The sequence below is a fragment of the Cucurbita pepo genome, chromosome LG11 (genome assembly GCF_002806865.2).
Source record: "Cucurbita pepo subsp. pepo cultivar mu-cu-16 chromosome LG11, ASM280686v2, whole genome shotgun sequence".
Classification (NCBI taxonomy): domain Eukaryota; kingdom Viridiplantae; phylum Streptophyta; class Magnoliopsida; order Cucurbitales; family Cucurbitaceae; genus Cucurbita; species Cucurbita pepo.
Window position 1 is genome coordinate 4,817,151 of NC_036648.1, and position 24,794 is coordinate 4,841,944.

The window sequence follows — 24,794 nt, forward strand, 5'->3', positions numbered from 1 at the left end:
TTTTTTTTTTTTTTTTTTTTTTTTTTTTTTTTTTTTTTCTCTTTTATTTCAATTTCTAGTTTTATTTTAGGTTGTTCGTTCACCTTCCTTTGAGGAAGGTACCTATTTATTTCTTATTAAGAAAAAAGGAGTTAAGAATGTTGATTGTTGGACAGCGAGAACATTCACGGTTCAATTCCCTCTTCCTTTTTGCTTCGTGCTATATAGTTAAATTAATTGCTTGATGTTGATGAGCCATTCAAAATGCATTTGTTTCTTTTTGAATTTATAGGTTGTTGAGAAAGTAGAAATCGAATATGTACCTGAGAAGGCCGAACTGGATGATAGCTTGGATGAAGAATTTAGAAAAGTTTTTGAGAAATTCAGTTTCAGTGAGATAGCTGGTACTGAGGTAAGTATAAACTTACCAGTGTAAGTTTGCTTATCAGTTCCATCTCTTCAGTCATGATCAATCCTCTGAACTTTGTGCTTTCTAATTCTATATAGGAGAACGAAAACAAAGATGAGTCTGCCCAAAATGCAGCATCTAAGAAGTCGGACTCCGATTCTGATGATGAAGAACTTGATAACCAACAAAAGGAAAAAGGCTTGTCAAACAAGAAAAAGAAGGTTTTAGAGCCTTGCTATTATCTTAACATTTATGTAGAAAAGTCGGCATTGGTTATTGCTTGTCATAGTGATCTGAAAGTAAATGATTTTTGTCACTTTCAGCTGCAACGGCGTATGAAGATTGCAGAGCTGAAGCAGATTTGTTTGAGACCTGATGTTGTTGAGGTAGGAAGGGAGCACTTCATACCGTATTGCATGTATCTAATACCTTAAAACATCATCATAAAAGTCTGAAACCGGAGTGTCTGGTTGCATTTTCTGGTTCTGATGTTCTTGTGTGCTTGTCTGTTTACTGTTCAGATCTGGGACGCAACTGCAGCTGATCCGAAGTTACTTGTTTATCTAAAATCTTATCGCAACACCGTTCCTGTGCCAAGGCATTGGTGTCAAAAGCGGAAATTTTTACAGGTTAGTAATTCTGCTGATTTTAAATTTACAACTATATACATCTATGCACAATTGATGGGTATATTCAACATGCGGAAATGAAAGAGTTGAGTGAGGGGAGATCGTGTTGATAAGGTTTCTCTTATATATACATATCTGGTTCTTGCAGGGGTGTGGCTGTGACATTTTTCGAGCTGGAACTTGTAGGTGTTTGCTAAGAGCACCCTTGGATTATTTATATTTTAGTATATTTGGTGGTGTGGGCTGGGATGTGAATAATTTTAAGTTGCATTGATGGGCAATTTTGTACCCATGATTTTTCCCCTTACATATATCTACTTCGATATAAAAAATCAGTCTGTTTTGAAATGTTAGAAGCCCTTTTCATTAGTAATGATCCTGCCAATCTATGATTCTATTTATGAATTAATATCTTAATTTTGATTGTATCTTAGTAGTAGTTGGATTTCTTTTGTAGGGGAAGCGTGGTATTGAAAAACAACCATTCCAACTTCCAGATTTTATTGCAGCAACAGGAATTGAGAAGATTAGACAGGTAGCTTCCACTACAACTTTAGTTCATATTATGCTGGCAAAAATCTGTTTTCAGTCCAACTGTATTTCAATACACATTCTATGTCCAATATGATGCCTGAAACTGCCAATTGTTCTTTTTCAGAAAAAGAAATTTCCAATTCTTTATTATATTTGTTATGCAGGCCTACATAGAAAAAGAGGATAGTAAAAAATTGAAGCAAAAGCAAAGAGAACGAATGCAGCCAAAGATGGGAAAGATGGATATTGATTATCAGGTTTTTACTTTTTTTCTTTGATGTATATTTGACTAGTAACATCTAGATTTATGTCTGCTTCTAGATGTCTTTGTTGTCATGCCCCGAATGTGAATATTCTAACTAATTAGATTGGCTCTTGTTAGGTTCTTCATGATGCTTTTTTTAAGTACCAAACAAAGCCAAAGCTGACAACTCTTGGAGATCTGTACTATGAAGGGAAAGAATTTGAGGTAATTAGGCTATTACCATTATTTTTCAACAATGCTCTTTGGTCTCTAGGAATCAGTGCATCTGGTTATATTTCATGTGTTGGGATATGATTGGCTAATGAGCATTTTAAGTTCATAAATAAGGAGCTGGTAGTGACTGCTGCTTGTATACAGATGTTGTGTAGTTAATGAGTGGGGATTTTTTTTTCTTACTTATTTCTTCCTTGGCATATAGGTTAAGTTAAGGGAGATGAAACCAGGCATGCTGTCACATGAACTGAAAGAAGCACTTGGCATGCCAGATGGCGCTCCTCCTCCATGGCTCATCAACATGCAGGTTCGGCAATTAAACTTATTGTCAAACTGAAATCTGACCTCGTGTTTTCTTAAAGCTGTTCTTATTTGTGATCATAATTTTCTTTTGTTTTTCTCCATAGAGATATGGTCCACCTCCATCCTATCCAGATCTAAAGATTCCAGGACTCAATGCTCCCATTCCACCTGGAGCTAGCTTTGGCTATCATCCTGGTGGCTGGGGAAAGCCTCCTGTAGATGAAGTAAGTATTTGACTTGTCATTTTTTTTTTCAGTTTAATGCCTATCAGATAAATCTTACCATTGTTCTTTCTGTTTTCATGGATAGTATGGTCGTCCGCTGTATGGAGATGTTTTTGGTGTTCAGCAGCAAGAACAAGCTAACTATGAGGTATCTTTTTTTTTTTTTTTTCAACAAAAGATTTTTCTATTGATTTAGAAGGATGAATCCATGAAAAGTAGAACTAAGTATCCAACATTTAGGTTTTTATAAGACTTGCTCAAACTGTCCCTTGGAGGACATCCGATAAATTTCGATTGATATAAGACCTGCTCAAACTAGAGCTATGGAAAAGGGGTAGAATTACAGATATAAATGGTGAACATCAATTTGGAGATGTAAATTTACCATATCCAATATTTGTTCTTAATCACTCTATGTTTGAGATACATCGTTGCTGAAACCCTTTTTCACTCCAGTATGGATTCTCTTTTATGCCAATTCCTTACTGTTTAGCACTGAGATTTCGAGACATTCTTTTATACTAAGTTTCTCTTAAGAAAAAGGTTTTGATAATAGTGTGATTCTCTTATCCATCCCCTTTTGAGTTCTGTGTATATGTTGTAGCTGATTGTTGATGCCTTTGACAGGAGGAACCTGTTGATAAGACCAAACATTGGGGTGATTTGGAAGAAGAGGAAGAAGAAGAGGTGGAGGAGGAGGAGGATGAGGAGGAACTTGAAGAAGAGGAAATGCAAGATGGCATTGAATCTGTGGATAGTCTATCGAGGTATGCCATTTTATACCATTGGTTTTTGTTTATAAAGACTTTTGTAATCATCTCTTATGTCTCATTTTCTCTAATTGAAGCTTGTTTTTACTGTAGTTGAGTTTTTTCCCCTTAAGTCACGTCAGTTAATATGAATGTTTTGGTTTATTTCATGCACTGTGGTAATCCTGCTGAAGGAATTGAGATTCCCATTTGGGGTAGTATGTGGTTGGTAATATGGTTTGAGGCCTCTCCTTTTCTTTTCAATAGAAACCTTATCTTTAGCTAGAATAGGCTGAACTTAAAAGATTAAAACCATGTTGACTGCCCCAAAACGGTTATGTTCTGTCCCAGCCATGTCCAAGTCCAATCCAATTGCATGTTTAAACTGAATATCTAATTGATTGAATGCTTATTTAGCCTAGTCTTATATGCATCTGTTTTGAAGCATACCTTCATGGTTGTTTGTCCCTGACCTTTTAGATATCTAAACCTGAACTTTGGAGTTCGTTTATGCTTTCCTGTTCGATTCTATTCCCTGGATTGATTCAATAATGAGTTCAAATATTTTGTTTGTACTGGATTCTGAACCTCTGTGATTATCCTGTAAGCTGTTCAATAATTGACTTTTCTGTTTCATGCAGCACCCCTACTGGTGTGGAGACACCTGATGTTATTGACCTTCGGAAACAACAGAGGAAGGAACCGGACAGGCCCCTTTACCAAGTAAGTAAACAGTCTGTGAATGTGATTTCATCAGAACTTGCCTTCTTTCTATTTTTGTTTTCCAAACTGAAATGTGATTTACCAACTGTTTGGTTCTTTAAGGTCCTAGAAGAAAAGGAAGAGAAAGTTGCTCCTGGGACTTTGCTTGTTACTACACATACGTATGCAGTTTATTTGCTTTTATCTTTTTATGATTGTCGTCTAACTTCTCTTTCTTTTTGTGCTTAAATTTGACTCTTCGCCGTGTATCTCTCTTCAGTTATGTTATTAGTGGCGGTACTCAAGATAAGACGGGAGCCAAAAGGGTAAGCAACTTTCTATTGTTTCATGTTAATATGTAAAGGGTGATTATTCAACAAAAGTTAATCTATCTGTTCATGGCTATTTATCTTGTAGGTTGACTTGCTCAGAGGTCAAAAAACTGATAAAGTAGATGTTACTTTACGACCTGAAGAATTGGAAGCTATGGAAAATGTTCTACCTGCGAAGTATGTGATATCACCTAGATGTATAGTTTTGGCATTCATGTTATAGTATGGTTGCAGCTTCTAATTCTCTTTGTTCTCTTTTCACAGGTACGAGGAGGCCAGGGAAGAGGAGAAGTTACGGAGTCAGAGGGAAGACTTCAGCGACATGGTTGCAGAGGTTTGATTTTTTTTTTTTTATTATTATTATTATCAAATGAATTAACCAATCAGTTCTATATTCTTTGTTTTTTGGGAAAAAGAAAAGAGGCAGAAAATTTGATCGTACTTGAACTCGACAGCGATTTCTTTTGTTGATCATATTTTGATGGGGAAAATTTACTTGCAGAATGAGAAGAAAAGAAAACGTAAGATGCAAGAGAAGGACGGAAAATCGAAGAAGAAGGATTTCAAGTTCTAAATCATCCTTTGTTACGGTACTCAAACCACTCTATCGAATACGACAGCCATGCTCGTCATGCTTTTACTTGAAGAAGTTGGCCTTTTCTTTTGGTAGAGAGAGTTCCAATCTTGTGTAGTATCAAGTATATGTGCTTATTATCCCACAAACTTCAACGTTATGTGGTTCTTCCTAAAACCAGATCCTCTTCACGGGATAATCTACGTAGCTAGTTGCGTACGACTCTTCAGTGGGAAGTAGTTTATCATCGTACTCAGTAGGTTTTGTATTCGTTCTTTTCGATTCCCGAGCTTAGAAATGGCTGATATGCTGTAACTTAAACTGATTAACAGTAGCTGCGATGGAAGAAGAGTTGGACCATCCACAAATGAGTTCTATGCTCTGTTTTGTCATGGGATGCTTTGCCTGTTGTACTTGAAACACCACTTGATCCATGAAAAAGCATAAAATGGTGTTAAAGAGTTTATGGGAGAATTTATTTCTACCCTCACGCCTTGGGAATGCATTCCCATCTCCCCTCCCTCGTTTACCCCTTTTTATTGTTATGTAATTTATTATCAAGTATTGTATGAGACATAAATTAAGGAGATACCAAACAATGGGGATGGTGAGTGTTTTAGTTTCAGAATCCAGGTTTACAGTTGTTAGGGTGGAGAGACGACTGGTTGGTAGAGTCCTTCCATAATATTTATAGACTAAAATCAAATCAAATGTCAACCGGAATCTACTTTAATAAAATAGATATCAGTGTCATCTCGACTAGACTAAACAATTACTGCTAATCAATCTCTTTCTTTTTGCCATTGAACTTCTCAATCAAATTCGTTATAACACTTAGTATCTATGCTACTTAGTATTGCCATAATATTAGCCCATTTCATTCTTTTAACTAACTGAGGAAGAATTTGCAAATTGATAAAATTGAGCGAGCAAATTTTCCATCCCAAGGAAAACTACCCTAATCCCCTTTTGGTACTTCTTGTTGGTTGTGATAAAAAACGCTCAATTTTTCGTGCTCATGCTACGGTTAAGCAATCCTCTTCGGATAATTCGTCCAACCCAAGGATAGCTATAATGTCCTGCAGTTCTTTGTAACGTTGTAAGGTTTGTTTAACTCTTTGCGCAGTTTCATAATGTTCTTCACCAACGATCCGAGGTTGTAGCATAGTTGACGTTGAATCTAAAGGATCTACTGCTGGATAGATACCTTTGGCAGCTAATCCTCTTGATAGTACGGTAGTAGCATCCAAATGTGCAAATGTGGTGGCAGGAGCAGGATCGGTTAAATCGTCCGCAGGTACATAAACTGCTTGAATAGAAGTTATGGACCCTTCCTTGGTAGAAGTAATTCTTTCTTGTAAGGAACCCATTTCCGTACTAAGAGTCGGTTGATAACCCACAGCCGAAGGCATTCTACCCAGTAACGCGGATACTTCGGATCCCGCTTGAACGAAACGGAAGATATTGTCGATAAATAGAGGCACATCTTGTTCATTAACATCTCGGAAATATTCCGCCATAGTTAGGGCAGTTAAACCAACTCTCATACGAGCTCCCGGCGGTTCATTCATACCCTGATCCCCTATAAAAAAAAATGCTCAATTCCTTTTTGGTACTTCTTGTTTCGCCAATTTAAAAGTTGACGAAAGTTTTCTTTCATTCCATTCGGGAGACTGACTAACTAAAAATGACTAACTAAAAATAAAAGTAAAGAGGATCCATAAAATTTCAAAATAATAATTGAAATTTGCATATGGATCAAGGTAAAAAGCGAATGAATAACAAGAGCGACCTAGCAAGCGAAGTTCATATTTTCTATGGAAATAAAGAATTGGTTGTGTAAAAATTCTCATATTTTTATAATAATAATTGATTTAAGTTTTGACTTTAATGCCAAATAAATCTTATTTAATAAATCCGTTCAAAAGCTTGAGAACTTAATTTTTATTTTTAGAAGTTAGAAAACCAAATAAATACAAATTTCCTAAATAATGGTTTAAACCGTAGTTTGCAAATTTTATCAAATTTCAATTTAAAATTAGGGAGTGAATAAGTAAATACTATAAACTACTGGAACTGGATAATAAAATATTTACACTGAACCAAAAAAGATCCAGAACTCCCAGAATATTATATTGTGCGCCTACAAAGTCTTGTCTAGCCCAAACAACTATAGCTAACTTACATCTTCCCAAAGAAAAAAAAAAGGTAACCTGAACTATTCGAAAAACTAAAATCGACCAACCAAGCCAAAACGTAAAAGAAAACGAACACTTAAGACTGATGGAACTAAGTTAGCAGTAAGAAGATGTCGACATACAGCAATGGTAGATTTTTGTGCTCAAGTATTCACATCAAGCAATCGGTTCGACCGAGAGCGAGCTTTTAGGACAAAAGAGGCTTATAAATACAGCCCTCAAAACCTTTTCTTTTCCTATATAAGGTGAATTCCACCCCACCCATTTCCCCCCTCCCTCCCCAACCACCTGAATGAATATGATGAGTTATTTTTTGTCACTGTGAAAGAGTAAAAGGCAGAAGACATCAGGAGAGGGGGAAGGGTTCACCTATTTCTGACTATATTACTATCTAAAGATCATAAGAAGCTGCGGTGTAATAAGATCGGTAAGAATTACTGATCACCTAGTAGACCTTCAAATGGCATCTAGTTGAGAGAAAATGGTTTAGAGTTATGAACCCCACCCCCCACTGTTACCTACTGAACTCGCACCAGTCCCACCCCAACCTCCACCGCCACCGCCTTTACTGTCGCTCCATCCATTACCACCACCACCCCCGCTGCTCCCACCAGCGCTCCAGCCACCAGGAAAGGCTTCTTTTCCAGGTGAATTTTGAGTTTTAGCTCCTGGGAAGTTGCTTAATCCATCATCCCCATCCTTTGAAGATGAATCCCATCTGGAGCCATCATAACTAGAATCTTGTCTCTCATTATTCCCTCTATTATTATTGTATGAGCCTCGACCACGCCCACGTCCACCGTATGGTCTAGGCAGACCACTTGGATGTCCATCGCGACCACTGGAATTTCTGTTGTCATTTCTCCCTGCAAGCAGAATATAAAGATAAGTCGGAGGGTAAAATGAAATATGAGAAGAATAAATACAATAAAATGGCATGAATTCTCTACCAGCACCCAAAACGACGCCAAAAAGAAAGCAGGAAAACAACCAAAAGAGAGCAATCTGCGACTGGAGTAAAAATCATGGCCAAACCAATCAAGAATAAGAAAAAATATTCACAAATTGCTAACTTTCAATGGTACACCACTTACAAATGTATAGAACATACAAAAAGGGTCGAAAGGTGAAAATGCCAAAAAGGAAGCACTCTTACGGGAGCAAACTTTAAGGGAAAAAAAACATCAATCACGAAAGATGCACGCACAAACCCAATGAAGGTTTAGACCATTAGATGAGTCAATCTTACTACATAAAGATCAGATACTTAACAGAGTATCAAAATACATAATATCGATGATGGCATAATAAAAGCAGGAAAAAACATATTCATGGTCAAAATTAATGTTATGTAATCAACATTTTCTCATAAGAAGTGAAAAAGCTTAAAGCCATTTAAATCTATAACAATGTAACTCGTTAATGGTATTTTGAATGTGTTCAGTAAACTCAACCAAACAACTTCAAAGAAGCTCTAGCTGTTGTTTTTTTCTTTTTCATTTTATTTAAGGAAACAAACAACTATATGTAAGAGAGGACTTTTCCCACCAAGCCAAGAAGATTACCCAAAAAATCGTAATTGGCATGGATACACAACAAATCATAGTAACAAAAACTTTTTAAAGAGAACACCAAAAAGAGGAAAACAGCCTGACTAAGCCCCAGAAAAGGAGCTCTAGTGGTTTAGAAAAAGAAATAACATTATTCAACCTGAACATTCCAAGAGCATATGTAATTTAAATGCACTTTTCAAGAGAAAAAGAAAAGAAAAAAGAATGCAACATCTTGTAGACCTCACCTGTTCTAGACCCAGGAGTAGAAGAACGATCCCTATCATATGACTGGCTTCTCCAGCTACCATCATGTGATGAACCACCCCAAGGGCTACCTGCAGATGCTGCTGAAGAGCCACCAGTTGCAGGGCTCCGCATTGGTACCATAGCAGCAACTGATCTAATTGATGGCGCTGAATCATGCTGGGGATCATCGATGTGCCTTTGAAAATAGGCCACAAGCCTATCAATATCTTCAAACATTCTTTTCCTAAATTTAAACCCCTTTGGATAGAGACCAATATACTCGTGGTGTGGATTTGTGCTTCGTATGTATGTCAAAATGAATGTACCCGGATGTTCATGAGATATTCCAAAGCCATAAACTATTCTCATTGGATACTCTGACTTCTCAATCTTCATAAGTTCATCAACTTCTGCTTTTGTGCCCCTCCTGAACTTGCGATAACTTAGCATTGCCTTTAAGTGAGCAACTAAAGGATCAACATAGCGATCCATCACCTGCATTTTTTTTTTTGGGGGGCGGCAAACAAGAGATATTCAATAGAGGCGCCATATCAAATTCAACAAACAACCAAGACATACAGTTCTGAGGAAGTTTGTTAATCATATGATAGTTATTCGATAAATTTTGTCAGGAATTTCTGGGGGAAAATATCAACACAGAGAACAGGGTACCAAGAATTAATTTAAAAACCATTATCTGATACTCAAATGCAGAAGCCTAGAAATCAACGGATCCTAAGATGTAAATAAAAACTACTACAACTTATGACATGAATCACATTGAAGACCTCTATCTATGGATACTGGAACACAAGACTAACCTCGTCCAGGTCCTCAAAAGTGTCATCCCCTATTTTCAACGTCTTCCCAATACGCAATAAGCTAGTGATGTCTTTATGCTCCTTTCCACCTTCAACTATATCTTTGTGAGCATATACCCCATCGTAAATTTTAAGTGTCAAAGTCAAAAAAGAAGGTCCACGAGAACTAGGTCGGACAATACTTTCACCAGGATCCTTGTCAGACAAGAGCTGCCATAAAGAAAAGAGTGTTAGAAAAGATCCAATAAGAGAATTAAGTGCACAAAAAGTACCATTCACGAAAAAACTAATCAATCATTTTTAAACATGCAAACTGTCGAAGGATTAGCCTTAAGTTAGGAGATATTTGTGTAATTCATGAGTTAGTATCCAAGCTGAAAAAGAATGATATCTATTACTCAACTTAAAGGTAGTGTCGAAGGATATTTATGTCGTCCAGTAAAATAAGAAGTAGTCGACCTCCCTGTTTTATTTATTATTTAGATTTAGTTACCTAATATCTAAGGATTGTTATTTTATATTTATTGTTACCGAGTAACTATAGATTTATTTAGATTTATCTTAACTAAAATCAAACACTAACTCAATTGGTGAAACCTTCGTAGCCACCGATCATTTATCGTGATGAGTTTCATTCGGAGCCTTCATAGCTGCTGACCTTCTGTGCATTACAGCCGCTGCTTCCTGCTTTCAACCGAGTATCATAGTAACTCATCCAATCAAGTATCACAGTCCATCACAAGGTCACCACTGCAAGTCCACTACCGCCCACTACCGCCAATAGCCACTATATTCCACTATCACATCAGCCACCAGCATTAATCACACTACCGGCAATAATCGCAGTCCACTAATAATCGCAGACCATAATTCCAACCGTGGTACATATATTCATCGCACATATATCAATTGCAGTCCACTATTTTCATCCTTGGTCTCGAAATAAAATTTCCATCAGCCTCCACAAATCCACTGCTTTCCACTTAAAAGTGAGAGAAAAGAGTCATAAAGAAAAACAAAAAGCGAGAAAAGCCAGAGTCCAAGTATCATGGACCTAGTACAGTGTGATGGGGCAGCCTTGCTTGGTTATGCAGTTCGTGGAATGAATGTTGCTATATCACAAAAAGAGAGTTTCTAGTTTTGGTCCCGATCTCCTCCCTTCTATCTACAAGCTTCTTCCCCAATTCCAACAATTTCCCAGATGATCGAATCCTTGTCAAATCCATTAACAAAGTTATTTGAAGCCTATTGACAAAGTTATTTGAAGACTTCATAGGTACTGCTAACAAATTTATTCAGAGCCTTCACAGTTACCGTTGACAACTTTATTCGAAACCTTCATAGTTGCCAATCTTCGACCAAACTTGTTTGGAGCCTTCCTAGCTATCGTTGAAGTCGTGTCGACGAAGTCGTGCTATCAATATTACACATAAACCTATCCAGTCTAAGCTGAGTAATAGGTACATTCATTCTCAGTTTGAGGGGCAGTGTTGAAGGATTAGCCTTAAGTTAGGAGGTATTTGTATCCAAGCTGAGAATGAATGATATCTATTATGAGGAGTATCAAAAGATATTTGTGTAGATTTATTGTTACCTAGTAACGAGAGATTTATATAGATTACCTAATATCTGGATTTATCTAGATTACCTACTATCCAGGAAATTTAGATTATCTATCAATTTAGATTTAGTCAGTCTTTCCCTATAGAAGGAACATGTAATTCTCTGAAAATAAATAAGAAAAACAGCAGACTTGCAACATATATATTGAAGACTAAACATGAAATTAAAGAAATCAAATCACTTTCCTCGTGTATTAAATCAGTAACTTAAAACTACAGAGTTAACCAGTTGCCCCAAAATCAGTTCCACAAAACAACATCATTCCTCTAAAGCCTCTCTCTGAACAAACTACAACAGTCTTTTCATCTTATGACCTCTCCTCTCTGAGAATTTAGCAGATTTAATATCTTTGGTACCGTATTAACTAGTTGGACATTAGACCCATCTGGAATTTCCTCATCCAAATCTCTGTATAATCATTTGGTGACCATAAATTCCACCATTCCCCTTTCTTTTCTAAGTTATGCACGTTAAAATTATAGCACTTCACAGGATTTTCTCATACAAAAACTCTTCTAGGGTGCATTTTCTCCAGTGGTGCATCTATTTATGTACAATTCAATATATTCCGATCATCCGACTTCATCTACTATCTTGGAAGACTTGGGAGCATTGATAAAGACATTTCAATTCTCATTTGCTCTCCTTACAAGATGTTGAAATATGATGGAGGAATTATATGGGAGAAAGGAAGAGTCCAATAGAAGTTTTATTTTACTTTCCACTGGTATTTTTGTTGAAAAGCGACCGCAGGGTGTTTTTCAGGGTAGAGTATTATTGGTTAGCTGTGGAATTTGGTTGCACTTAATGCTTCTTTGGCCAAAGTAATAAGTCTCTTTAGGAAAGATAAAATCTCATGGAGAAAAGGCTTTAGGTTCAAGTGAAAATCATTGATTTGAAAGTGTGCCTAAGGTCGGTTAATTACTCTATCCCGCTAAACAGTTAACTCTATCCCGATTCACTTCTTCAGCAAGAGCATCTTCCCTTCAAAGTTCTGAAAATTTTTACAAGACGCTTTTGGATGGACTTTTCCTTACTGGGGTGATACTCTTTCTCTTATCTCTCCTTTATTTTGAGGCACCCTTTCAAAAAGGATAAAAGGATTCTTTGGCTTAATCATGTTCCTGCCTTCATTTGGAACCTTTGGTTGGACACAATGCTTGTATCTTCTAAGACAAGGATCATGACTTCGGCTAGTTTATTGATCTTATTTCTCTTTTAGGCATTTAGCTATTACGTGGAGCAAATTGCTTGCCCTTTTTTGTAATTTTAGTCTTACCACCCTCGCGAACCAATGGAGTTTTTTGTAATCATTATCATCCAAAAGGAACTTCTTTTGTATTCCATTTCATCACAGCAATGAATGGTTATTGATTCTGATTAACAGAAAAAGAAAAAAAAGTTAGGGGATCCGAGCAGGGTAACACCTAATCTCTGTTTCTTGTGATCATTGATATTCTTAGCATGTTCGAGTATATGGATATGGTAGGAATTTTGTTAAGTCTTTTCTTTCATGTGACTAAGGGGAGAGCTCATCTTACACATTTTCTCTAGTTCAAGGAGGGAGGATTTTTTTCCTTAATCTTAACAAAACCCACCGTGTGTTCATGTGTGACTTAAGATTTATAGCCATTTAGCAATCTCATCATTAAACGCAAGCAAAATGGCAAGATGCTAAATGGCTATGGCCCCCTCTTAAGTATGTGCTTTGTGATATAAGATTGTAGTAAGTGAATATGATATACATCTGACTAGTAGGTCCACACAAGTGTCACTCTCGTCAGATTTCCCTTAATTTTCCATGTTTGTGAAGCTTTCCCTAGGCAATGGATCCCAAGCATGTGCTGGCAAGATCCTTGGTTGCATGACAACCTGCCTTGTCTCCTTTATTTTTGAAGTTCGCTTTTGCCCTTCCACTTTGCACAACTTTAGTTTGCGGGCTCTTCAAAAGAAAAGGAGGTGTGGTACATGGCTCGATACAATGCCTTAGAGGTCCCATTTTATCTGGGCTTCTTCCTTTTAATGTAATTTCCTTCTGTTCTATCATTTATCTTAATAAAGTTTAATTTCTCATACAAATGAATCCTTTTGAGAATAATCCTCACTTTTCATTGTAGTCACTAACTATTCAGATTCTTTGCGACTTGTCGAGTTTAGGAAGTTTTGCTTCTTGTAGTTGGGCCATAATGTCTCCCCTCTGCCTCCCAGCTCAAAATGTCGTTTGCCTTTGCATTAATATTGGGCATTCCACCTTCATTTTTCTCAATGAAAGGTGCTCTTTATTGTTTTTCTAAAGACTTTTAAGGTGACTAAATAGTAAAGCATATACCACCTAAACGATTTTATCATCACTAATTGTGACAACCTGATTTCTTGTACCTAAAATTTAAAATAAGAAAAAGTTTTTCAGAGGAAAACAGACCTCCATTGCTTCATCTGCTGTTATATTCTGGAATCGAGGGTGTACGATCATTCTTGGCTTGAAATGCTTTTTCGCAAGTTCCTTCTCTTTCCGAGACTTTTCTTGCTCACTCTGTAGGCTGCTTCGATCTTCATGATAGTAGGGATCAAGATTTTGAGTAATCTGGTGCCGATTACTTCTCATCTCACTCTCCTTGCAAACAAGGAAAACCTGATACCTATTCTTCTGAATTGATTTGATCTTGCAAGTAACAATATCCCCCTCATGCAACCTTTCGGATAAATCAGAAATCTCTCTAGAACCATCGGCATAATCTTCTTTCATAAGCATCCCAGTCAATCCTGATTCAAGTCCACAAATTGCTTTTTGACCTAGTACCTTGCGGACTGTGGCCTGCACAATTCTCCCTTCTGCAAGTGTATCCTCTGTTTCACCAGATATCATGTAAAACTCTTCATCCTGACTGGGCTCTTCATATTGCTTACGCCAATCCTGAAAACCCTGCATCAGTTCTCTTTTTATGTCGAGAAAAGTTTCTCTTTTATCTTCCCATTTTTTGCTCTTGGCATATTCATCCACATCAAGAGTTCTCAGTAAATGAGGCCGGTCTCTGACATGCTCTATGGCCATCTCTGCATCCTCATCATCATTAGCATCACCTTTAATATCTTCATCAAAAACATCTTTCGCTAATTCTTGCGCCAGGGCATAAGATTCAGGATGAATTCTCGTATCATCCAATAAATCTATAAATTGGCTGCTGCTCGCAGCCAACCCACTCCGCCTAACACGCAAGAACCCAACTGCATTAACAAAAACCTTTTTACCAAGACCATGTACTGTAACAAAGTCCTTCCGTGTGAAAATTGATCCTGCCCTCACCAAAGATCTCTGCAAAGAGGCTGCCTTCCTAGGTCCAAGGCCAGCTATGAATTGCAATGGGCTGAACAACCATTCATGGCTTATAGCCAAATTAGTGTCCAGGCCAACCTGGTTGGTCACATCCACCATAACTTGTTCAACCATCCCATACTTTTCATCTGGGGTCAGAAAATTCTCCAAAGGATTTAGTTTCCAAGATAAGATCTCCCTTCCTGGACCACAAAGTGTTGCAACCATAGCCAAAGGATTTTGCAGATAACGTCCAAGAGCAACAGCACGTTTCACAATGCCTAGTAAGAAAAGAAATCCATAAAATTATTCACAATAAAATAGGAGTTTAAAAGCAAAAAGAAGTCATACATACGAAAAAGGTCAAGTGTTCAAGTACCTGATTGCCCTTGCAATTGGTCAGAGGAAATCCTAGAATTTTCATACAGACGAGGAAGGGACTCATCACCGTATACAATGCTTAATCCATCCATCTCATGTCCAACATCTCTAGGATTCTCCTCCACCATCTTAAAGATGATCTGATCAAAGAATAAAATAGCAAATGAATGACATGATATACACCATCCGAATTGTTATACTATCTGAAATGAATAACATGACATAAACCATCTGGAATGCTGTACATTAAAACAACTTAACGGAGAAAATAGGAACAAACAGAGGAATGCAACCCGGTCATTATAAGCTGAAATGCAGATCCTTAGTAAAGCCTTGAGGAGCTATTACTATTATTCAACCACTACGAAGTCATCTAAATCATGAGCTTGATCCAATGTTTCAAGTTGAGCTGATGAGTTTTGTGCCAATGGGCACATAAAGAAGTATTAAGGCGGCCCTATGGCCAAAGGACCGAGCTAAAGCAGGTAATTGTCTCCTAGACCCAATAAACCTACCACTGTGGCTGCATTTCAACCCGCTGTCAAATATTTTGAGCTGCCCCAACACAAGTAGTAACTATGATGGAGAGGATTCTACCTACGTGTAAGGATGGTCCTATTAAACGAATCACAAATGCAGAGTTTCAAGCTAAGAAAGAGAAAGGATTGTGTTTCGGTCGTGATGAAATTTTTTCATTAGCCATTGATGCAAGAATAAAGAATTGAGGCTGCTTTTAGTCCATAGCAAGGAAATAGTGTGAAGAAATCAAGGATATGGAGATGGAAGAAGCAATTTCTGCCCAGACGATGAAGGTGAGGCAAGTTGTCAAATTATTGTTGAATTTAGTAGTTAGGTTGATGACTCGTGGCACAATGAAGATAAAAGGGAAGATAGACGAACATGAGGTCATGGTGCTATGCTTGTCATAGGTAACAATAGTGGATGATTTCCTTCCTCTAAAGTTAGGAGGTTTAGATGTGGTGCTAGTGATGCATAGGTAAAGAAAACAAATAGTGATGGTGATTTATTGGGAAAAAATTGAGTATGTTGTTTTAAGTGGGCGAGACTAGGGTCATGTTGAGTGGAGACCCGTCACTTGTGAGAAAATGAGAAAAAAAAAATGAACTATTGGATGAGACGCACAAAGCCTACGTCTTTTCAAAACTAGACTTGCATTTGAGATATCATCAAATTCGTATTCGTGAGGAGGATATTCCAAAGACATCGTTCCAAACACACGAGGGGCATTATGAATTTGCTGTGATGTCAAACCTTGATGAATCAAGTTCGCTGTGTCGTCTGATTTGTTGCATAAAGGGGCATTTGTTAGGATGGAAAAGCTACTGAAGCGTTTGAATGCCGAAAACACGCCTTGGTGACCCTTCCAATTCTAGCATTGCCCGACTCCAATAAACTATTTGTGGTTAAAGCAGACACATCTAGAAAAGGGGTAAGTGCAATCATGTCTCAAAATGATAGACCAATCGTTTAATTCAGTCAAAAGTGACTATTGTAATCAACGTCCAAAAATTGAGGCATGATCTGCTTGGACACCATTTTTTTCGTGTGTACTAACGAACATGCCTTACATTATTTCCTCAAACAAAAGGAGGCTCAACTCAAATTTCAAAAGAGGGTGACCAAACTACTAGGATATAACTTTGAAATTCAAAAAATGTGGCAGATGCTCACTCACGTATGCCACCTACCACTCATCTGGCACCTATTATTGTCCCTGCATTGATTGATTGACATATAGGTGGTTAAGGAAGAAGTGGAACACAATGACCAACTAATGAAGACTTTGAGGACTTGAAGGAAGACTCGCATGCAGTCCCTAAGTATTCCCTCCAGCAAGATACTTTAATGTACAAAGGGTGTCTAGTGTTATCCAAAGGATCTAATTTGTGGCCAACCATACTTTTAACCACTTGTGACAAAATGATGGGGAACACCCCATGATTTTTAAGAACTTACAAGCAATGGTCCAAGGAGGTAAAATGGTACAGGCATCACCTCCATCTAGTTTGTTGCAACCTTTCTCAATCTTTGAGCGAGTGTGGGAAGACATTTCCAAGTAATCTTAGATGGTTTGCCGAAATTTCAGTCTTTCAATGCTAAAATATTCCTACTTCATGGCAATAATCCATCGATTTTCAGCAAAAATGATAGCTCAAGCATTGGTCAAAGAGGTTCCCCTACACTGCATTTTGTTAAAGAGAAGTACAATCTACCATCCTCAAACGCATGGCCAAATAGAGCCGGTCAACCAGTGTTTAGGGGTTTACTTGCATTGTTTCTACGGTCAACTGAAAGGGGTGAAGAAAAAATTGGCACTACAATTGAAATGGGGTCTCACCCACGACAAACCCACTTTTATGGTCATTCCCATGATTGAAGATGAAGGCGCGTGTGAACCAATTTGTATACAAATCCAGCAATTCTTAGAAAAACACTACGATGTAATGCTAGAAAGTCTGTCAAAAGTTTTATCCTCATGTAGAGTCAATCACGAAATTGAGTTACAACCACGGGCAAGAACTGCTAAAAATGTGTATACTGCTAGTAGAACTTCGATAACAGCTAGATGAGTTGTTGAATGTCGGGTTTATTAGGCCTGCAAAGGCTCATGTCATTGACCACCAATATGCTGGAAAGAGTCTCTAGGCGTAGACTTCACCAAGTGGAGACAACCCCTTAAAATAGTTCGTGCTTACTTAGAGAAATCATCTAAACGGATGAAGATATAGGCCAATTTGAAACACAAGCCACTAAAATTCAAAGCCAAAGACAAAGTTTTGATAAGCTGACAGCATAATAGTTTTGAATCCAAAGCAACAAGAATCAATGATTGTTGCGAGAACACGAAGGAACAATTGAAGTCATTTAGAAGGTTGAGAAATCATACATACAAGAATCAATTGTCTTCACGGATGACGATTCACTCCATTAAACACGTGAGTAACTTGAAACCCTACTATCTCAATCTAAATGACATCAGGCACAATGAGATTACCCGACCACCAATCATGGTGAAGAATATTGTCAAAAAGAAGTGGTAGAGATCCTAGCTTAGAGAACGAGACAAGTAGTCAATCAGAAAAGAGATGTGCACGAAGTCCTAGTACAGTAAAAGGGATTTTTGGATACAAATATCACTTGGGAATGCATTGAAAACCTAAAGTCAGATGCTCCACATTGCTGAATTTGAGTAGAGTCAGTTAACAGAGACATCAACCAATTAAGTGGAGGAGGATTTCACGGTCATACTTGTCCAAAGCGTATTGTTCACGGTCATACTAGTTGTCAAATCTTCCAACCCAGGTTATATACCTCATTTTTGTTGTCCTTTATTGCTTGCTAGCTTATAGCATTTGCTTCCACAAATTTCTTTCAAAATGTTTTCCAAAGCTTTCTCTCACCCTCTAGTTTTAATTGATGGACTTACTTGAGGATGAGAGTAAGTGTCGCAATTGCTTCGTGAGTCCCGAAAGAGTGCAATTGTGACACCTAGCACCTCAAGGCACCTTTAAAACACTAATCAATATAAATAAAATGTTGTCCTTTATTGCTTGCTAGCTTATAACATTTGCTTTCAAAATGTTTTCCAAAGCTTTCTCTCACCCTATTTTCTAAATTCATTTTTCAAGAATGGGGCAAAGGCTAAATCATAGGTCATTTGTGCCACCAGCGACCCAAGTTTTAATTGATTGACTTACTCGAGGATGAGAGTAAGTGTCGCAATCGCTTCGTAAGTCTCGAAAAAGTGCGATTGTGACACCTAGCACCTCAAGGCACCTTTAAAACACTAATCAATATAAATAAATTGTAAGACCATACGAATACTCTTAAAAACTTCTAAATTATCATCAACCATAATGTAACATAAGACTCTTATAGCAGAGTTGATAGCAACCAAATAGTAGAAATGAAATAACATGAAAGCAAGTTTAGATGAATTTTGTGCTTCATTCCCAATCTATGCAAGCGAAGATCATTTCTAAAAGGAGGGAATACTATAATTTCATTATAGAATTTAATGATCAGCACCACTAGTTATAGGAGCACTAACCTCGTAGATATCATCTTTCAATCGGGTACAAGATAAATTAACAGCTCCTAAAACAACAACATGTGGTTGATGATCTGTCATGAACTTCAAAACTCGCTCTTGATCGTTTTTCTTCCTTTGTTGGTCATTCACATTCTGAGAACGTAGGGTGAGAGATCCAGTATAAAGAACATCAAGCACCTCACCTGCTGAGTCTAACATCACAAAGGTGGTAGCTGGCTTTCCAGGACCCCAACAGCATGCCATTACCCTTGGGGCAGCTTCTTCATCAGAACTAATATCATTTTCTTTGTGTTGATATGGACCAAAAGATATTTTATTCCATAAATTCTTCCCATATTCCGTAAGTAACCACTTCTTTGCTTTACTAGTCATCACGGATCTTGCTTCTTTCTCCATTGAGGGCAGAAGAAAACCAGAAAGTGCATCCTGCAATATTAACTTTCTCTGCTCATTCCAAAGCTGAGCAGATTTGCTAACACCATCACTGAGATAATATTCATTAAAATCATTTATCAACTTGTTTAAATGCTTTTCAGGTAGCTTGAGAGTGACATTCAGAAGTTTTTCTTCTTCAGCCTTCTGAATAAGAAGCCACTGTGCATCCTCAAATCTACTTAATGGCTTTTCACGGAGCCACTTAACAACTGAAAATTGATGAAACGAATCTATTGCAGCATTTCCATCTGACGTAGGATTTGTTGATATCACAGCATAGTCCATAAAGTAGCTCCTGACATGCTTCCTTACACAAGGTTCACAACTAATCTCAATAGCTGCCTGAAATCACATGAAGAGACAGAAAAGACCATGAATAACACTATGCAGCATTCAATAATTAAATCTAAGGAAACAAAACTATAATACCATATGTCTTGCTCCCTTGAGTACAGCTTGAGGAGACTCAAACATCGCACAGGTAAAGTTTGATGCCATCTCTTCAGGAGTTTCCTTTGGATCCTCCAACTCATCATTTCTCTACAAAGAATTGAACAGATGTCATTATCATATCCAAGATTAGAAACAAAATCATATCAAAGACCACTAACCATCTTTTCTAAGGAGAGTTGCAACCCGAATTGCTCAGAGCTATAACCAAATTTTCCTGCAACCTCCCATAAACCAGCCTTACTACATATACTATACAGTGATTTCCTCTTAGGCCTTTTGAACTGTCCTTCATCAACACCAACTTCACCTGGAGGAAAATGCAAATTAAACTTTGAGTCAACATCATCTACCTCTCTCTCTGATTCAGCTGCCTCAAGAGATTTCTTGACCGAGTCAAAAAGCTGGCTATTCAATGATTGTCTAGTTACATCATCATCCCTGCGTAACTCTTCCTCAAATCGCTTTCTATAATATAAGTGAAGAGCCTTTTTTCTCTTTTGAAGAAGCAGCCACTTTTTGTCCAAGTCTTGAATTGCCCAAAGTATCTAAAATGAAAAGTAAATGCACATGGCATCTTAATTTTCCAATCCATACAAGCAAAACACTACTTCCAATTACACTCTTACTCACCTTATGCCACTTTAAAGTTGGCGTTTTATCATTTTTATCCTGATCATTACCAGCGTCATGTTCTGTATCTTTTAACAAGCTTAGAATCTCCTCCTTCCTATACATGGCAATGAATGGTATCTAAAAGAAAGAACAAAATAGAAAAAAATTAGAACGAACAAGTAAAGATGAGAATAATGAGAAGAAAGAAAGATAACAGAATACTAACATCTAATTTTTGGACATGTACAAGATCCAGAAACTGCAGAATATCATCCTTTGTTACAGATAGGTCTTGCCCACTGGCATTGCCAAACAAAGAGTTCATTCCATTTGCAATATGACCATGTATCCATGAGGCTTCATCGTCCAGACTCATCTCATCCATAGGAGGAGACCCGGTACTTTCTTCTGAAATCTATAAGAAAGGAAATGAAATCAAAACCCATGAAGAATGCATATACAATATGAAGTTATATCAGAAATAAAAAGAAACCTGCATTCTTTCGGGCATATCAATCTCCCTTATCTGGTCATCTTTTTCTGTCATATACTTCTCAGAAATTACAATCGGTTCAAATTCATCTTCTAATCTATTCTCACGCCACTCATGAGTATCCAATTCTCTCTTGCGAAGCTGAAGGAGCTCATCGACATCGCCAAAAATTTCATGTGCCTCCTGCAAAGCAGTTGATGAAACACCGGGTGCTTGCCTGGATTTTTTTTTCTTCAACTTCCTCCTCCTAGACCAAACAGTTAATAAATTGAGATTTTATATGTACAAAAAGATGATTAATGGTGATAAAATAGATTAAAACACTAAAAGAAGTGGTCTGAGGCTCCAAAATATATGAAGAAAAAAACCTTAAGGGAGCCCCATCTTCATCAACTTCTTCATCTACAATGAAATCAGCCATTTCATCCTCATCTCCAATGTCGACATCTTCTTCCTCTTCAGGTTGTTCCAACTCTTCCGCAATATCCTCAAGTGGCGCTTCAAATAATTACACCATAATGTTTCAAAAAGTAATACGAAAGATGACTATTTGAGAAAGTAGCTTGGTACTTCAGTTCGAAATGTGGCAGTAAGAAAAAATGAATTCAAATGTATACCTTCATCATCACCAAACAAGCTACGTTTAAGTTTTTCCTCAGCCGTTCGTCCACCTCTGCTGCTTTCTATAAAATCCTCATCGTCCGAAAACCCAGAAGGTTCCACATTGTCCCTTCGAGCTTTCTTAAGCCTCTTAAACTTTTTGCTGCCCTGAAAAAGATGAAGACAAATGCTCAGAAATAAATACTATGAAGCAACAGTATCAAAATCCAGTACCACTACCTTTGGTCGTTGAATGCTAATATTGTTGTCCTCAAGGAGTTCATAGTCATCTTCATCGAGCACATATTCCTCCCTAAGAAAGTGAAAATCATCTCAGGTCAATAGAAGATCTAGTGAGAACTTTTAGACATAAAGAGCTACTTGACCTACTATACACTATATGCAACAACATAAAGAGGGAGATGGACAGATATGCCAACCCAATGTGTTACACTGTTTATTAACAAATAATAATCCAAAAAAATTATAGCACCTGATCTTTGACCTACTTTCACTATTATTTCAGACTAAACTCATTTGAACAGGAAGAAAGACAATATCAATTTCAAGTATAAAATAACATTAAACAACAAGTTAGAGAGTAAAATTCACTTTTTCTTCCTTTTCTTCTTCCTCTGCTTTTCATCATCACTGTCTTCCCTCTCCTCTAGATCTTCTTCATCTTCTTCAATATCATCAACTATGAAACCATCCTTTTCATACTCATCCTGTTCTTCTTCTGAAAAAAAATAGCTTATTACAAATAAGGTACTGGCAGCAGCAAAATAAAGGACCATACATTTAAAATTATTTTTTGCTACAAACAGAGACTATATGAGAAGGATAAGCTGAATAATGACTATTTGACCACAAATTAATTCCAATGTCTTACAACGGCGCTAATCTTTTCCTTTTAGATCAAAACATTTTATTAAATAATCATCCTACCAAGTACAAACATATATAGAAAATGAAACAACCTTCCGAATCAAAAACCGAAGAAAGGATTACTTAAGGACCCTCTAATTAGCTTGAGTTAAACAAGAAATAACTGTAAGCCCCCTATAACAAGAAACTCGATCTCAAAGCATAACAGACATGAACTCCTCGATTAAGCAATTACGTTAACGTGTATTGTTAAAAAAAAAAAAAAACTAATATTCTTCACAAGCTAAAAAATCTAGCAGGTTTCCATAATTGCATTTAACCGACAAATTTTAGCTTTTCCATTAAAGGGGTGATCCATAAATATAAGCAGTAGCATCAAAAGCCTCAAGTCTCATATGCATGCGCACCAATTAAAATCGAACGGCTTAAGAATAAAATAAATCACCCCCCCCCCCCCCCCCCNCAAAGTGAAGACGCTCAAGGAATATGAGCTAACCAAAGAGCACACCCATATGCATAAATTGTAAAGGTGCAACACCTAGTTATAGTAAACTCCCAGAATAAAACATTCATCCCTATAAACCTGAAAATCAACTAATAAAGTACGCAAGGTAATAATTAGGTTAAGAAAAGATTCCTCTTCCCCAAACAAAAGAAAGTATCCCTTTTTATATGTTAAAGTTCACCGGTTATCAATTTCACTTTAGTTACAAATGTTACAAGTTTAGTCATGAACTTTGTGGCTCATGTCTATTTGTTCCCTAAACTTTCAAAAGTATCTAACAGGTCCTTAAACTTTCAATTTTGTATCTAATAAGTCCTTGAAAAACTCAATTTTTTTTGTACATTAATTGATCCATTACATATAATTTTAAATCTTGTGTCCATTAGAATCCTAAACTTTCAATCTTGTATCTAGTAGATACATGAATTTTAAAAAATTCAAAAGTTCAAAGACTAAATTTGTAATTTTGAAAGTTTAGGGATCAAATAAACACACCTCAAAGTTTAGAGACTGAAGACTAACTTTATAATTTAACAAAAAAAAAAAAAAAAAAAAAAAAAAAAAAAAAANTCCTAAACCACATTTATAGACAAAGTTGCCATTTAGTTTCTATTCGCACCCCAAATCATCCATAACTAGGAAGAAAGACCTCGAATGCATAAAAACAGTTTTTTGATCTTAATGTCTTGAAGCCGAGTATACCTAATGATAGCTAATGCAACACCTAAACATTTGACAATCACTGACTCACGGAACTCATAGGATATGCCACATACCCTAATGAGTTACAAATATGCCATGCCCTTCAGTTTCATCCTTAGTCCCCAACCCAGCTCAACAAGTCTGCCCATAACTTAAGGACTCGTCGCAGTTTCTCATCCACTAAAAACGAACGGAAGAACAAAGGAGGGTGGAACAACACACTCCTCACGAGCGAACCAGAAAATACAGCCGACATACAAACAACCAATCGAGCCATATAAACCCAAAAACACACACCGAAATTAAATTAAACTGAATAAAACAACAACCAACGATTCCTGATACAAAAACGAAGATACAAACCATCTTCTTCGTCGTCTTCGTCCCTCATGTTGTGACCGTCAACATCGTCACCGTCAAGCGGTTCCCGGTCTTCCAATTCGACCTCATCTACAGAAACACACCAGTGAGAAAAGGGGAAGAACGCAAAGAGGGCCCTAAAAATCCGTGCGAAAATTGAAAGAACAGAGACGAGGTCAAACCTTCGTCATCGGAGATCACCGCCTTGCCCATCGGGGGAGATGAAAAAGTAACGTACAAAGAAGTAGAAGTGAGAAATGAGTTGGGGAGATAGGAAACTGGAAGCAGAGAGCACCTGCAATGGAGCTCTAAGTGGAGAGATGGTATCCAAAACGAAGCACTAAGCACACAGCCAAACCAAATTGATTCGCCCCTAAAATCGTTCGGTTCGACTCAGTCTTCATCAACCTTAAACCGAACCGGAATATATACACACATACATATATATACATATATATATATATATATATATATATATATGTTAATTAAAAATTTAAGATTTATTAGTCACCAAAACTCAATTTAAGACTTAATACGAGTTCTTCGATCTTAAAAATTTTAAGATTTATAGTCACCAAAATTCACGATGATTCACTCGTCGTTCGAACTTAACACTGAAGGTA

At 37.1% G+C, this 24,794-nt stretch overlaps 2 protein-coding genes across 2 annotated transcripts in view; one reads left to right on the plus strand and one right to left on the minus strand.

Moving 5' to 3' along the window:
* LOC111805714 (splicing factor 3B subunit 2-like) overlaps positions 1-5,395 on the plus strand; it is a 6,234-nt gene extending 839 nt beyond the window's left edge. The window contains exons 3-19 of the mRNA XM_023690910.1: positions 272-391; positions 487-609; positions 712-774; positions 910-1,017; positions 1,475-1,552; positions 1,716-1,808; positions 1,934-2,020; positions 2,235-2,336; positions 2,437-2,556; positions 2,642-2,704; positions 3,184-3,323; positions 3,947-4,028; positions 4,131-4,189; positions 4,288-4,333; positions 4,425-4,516; positions 4,604-4,673; positions 4,842-5,395. Coding sequence (XP_023546678.1) covers positions 272-391; positions 487-609; positions 712-774; positions 910-1,017; positions 1,475-1,552; positions 1,716-1,808; positions 1,934-2,020; positions 2,235-2,336; positions 2,437-2,556; positions 2,642-2,704; positions 3,184-3,323; positions 3,947-4,028; positions 4,131-4,189; positions 4,288-4,333; positions 4,425-4,516; positions 4,604-4,673; positions 4,842-4,913 — 1,518 coding nt within the window. The 3' untranslated portion in view covers positions 4,914-5,395. The remainder of the gene's footprint in view (positions 1-271; positions 392-486; positions 610-711; positions 775-909; positions 1,018-1,474; positions 1,553-1,715; positions 1,809-1,933; positions 2,021-2,234; positions 2,337-2,436; positions 2,557-2,641; positions 2,705-3,183; positions 3,324-3,946; positions 4,029-4,130; positions 4,190-4,287; positions 4,334-4,424; positions 4,517-4,603; positions 4,674-4,841) is intronic.
* A 1,576-nt stretch (positions 5,396-6,971) lies between these two features.
* LOC111805187 (transcription elongation factor SPT6 homolog) lies at positions 6,972-24,518 on the minus strand. The gene is made up of 17 exons (XM_023690123.1): positions 24,354-24,518; positions 24,175-24,261; positions 22,329-22,455; positions 21,957-22,029; positions 21,734-21,884; positions 21,485-21,614; positions 21,117-21,363; positions 20,850-21,038; positions 20,642-20,761; positions 20,170-20,556; positions 19,988-20,098; positions 19,121-19,900; positions 15,047-15,188; positions 13,777-14,948; positions 9,732-9,941; positions 8,910-9,405; positions 6,972-7,977 (listed from the first exon to the last, which is right to left on the minus strand). Exons 1-17 carry the CDS (start codon positions 24,382-24,384, stop codon positions 7,604-7,606), a joined length of 4,827 nt encoding a protein of 1,608 aa, XP_023545891.1. The 5' UTR covers positions 24,385-24,518; the 3' UTR covers positions 6,972-7,603.
* Between the last annotated feature and the right edge of the window lie 276 nt (positions 24,519-24,794).

What these genes read in the sequence shown, in the direction of transcription:
- LOC111805187 (XM_023690123.1), bottom strand. Translation starts at nt 24,384, where the DNA reads ATGGGCAAGGCGGTGATCTCCGATGACGAAG. An exon ending in CCAATTGCAAGGGCAATCAG is followed by an intron (nt 14,949 to 15,046) that starts GTACTTGAACAC and finishes TTTTCTTACTAG; the next exon opens with GCATTGTGAAACGTGCTGTT. An exon ending in TACTCCTGGGTCTAGAACAG is followed by an intron (nt 7,978 to 8,909) that starts GTGAGGTCTACA and finishes TTCTGCTTGCAG; the next exon opens with GGAGAAATGACAACAGAAAT.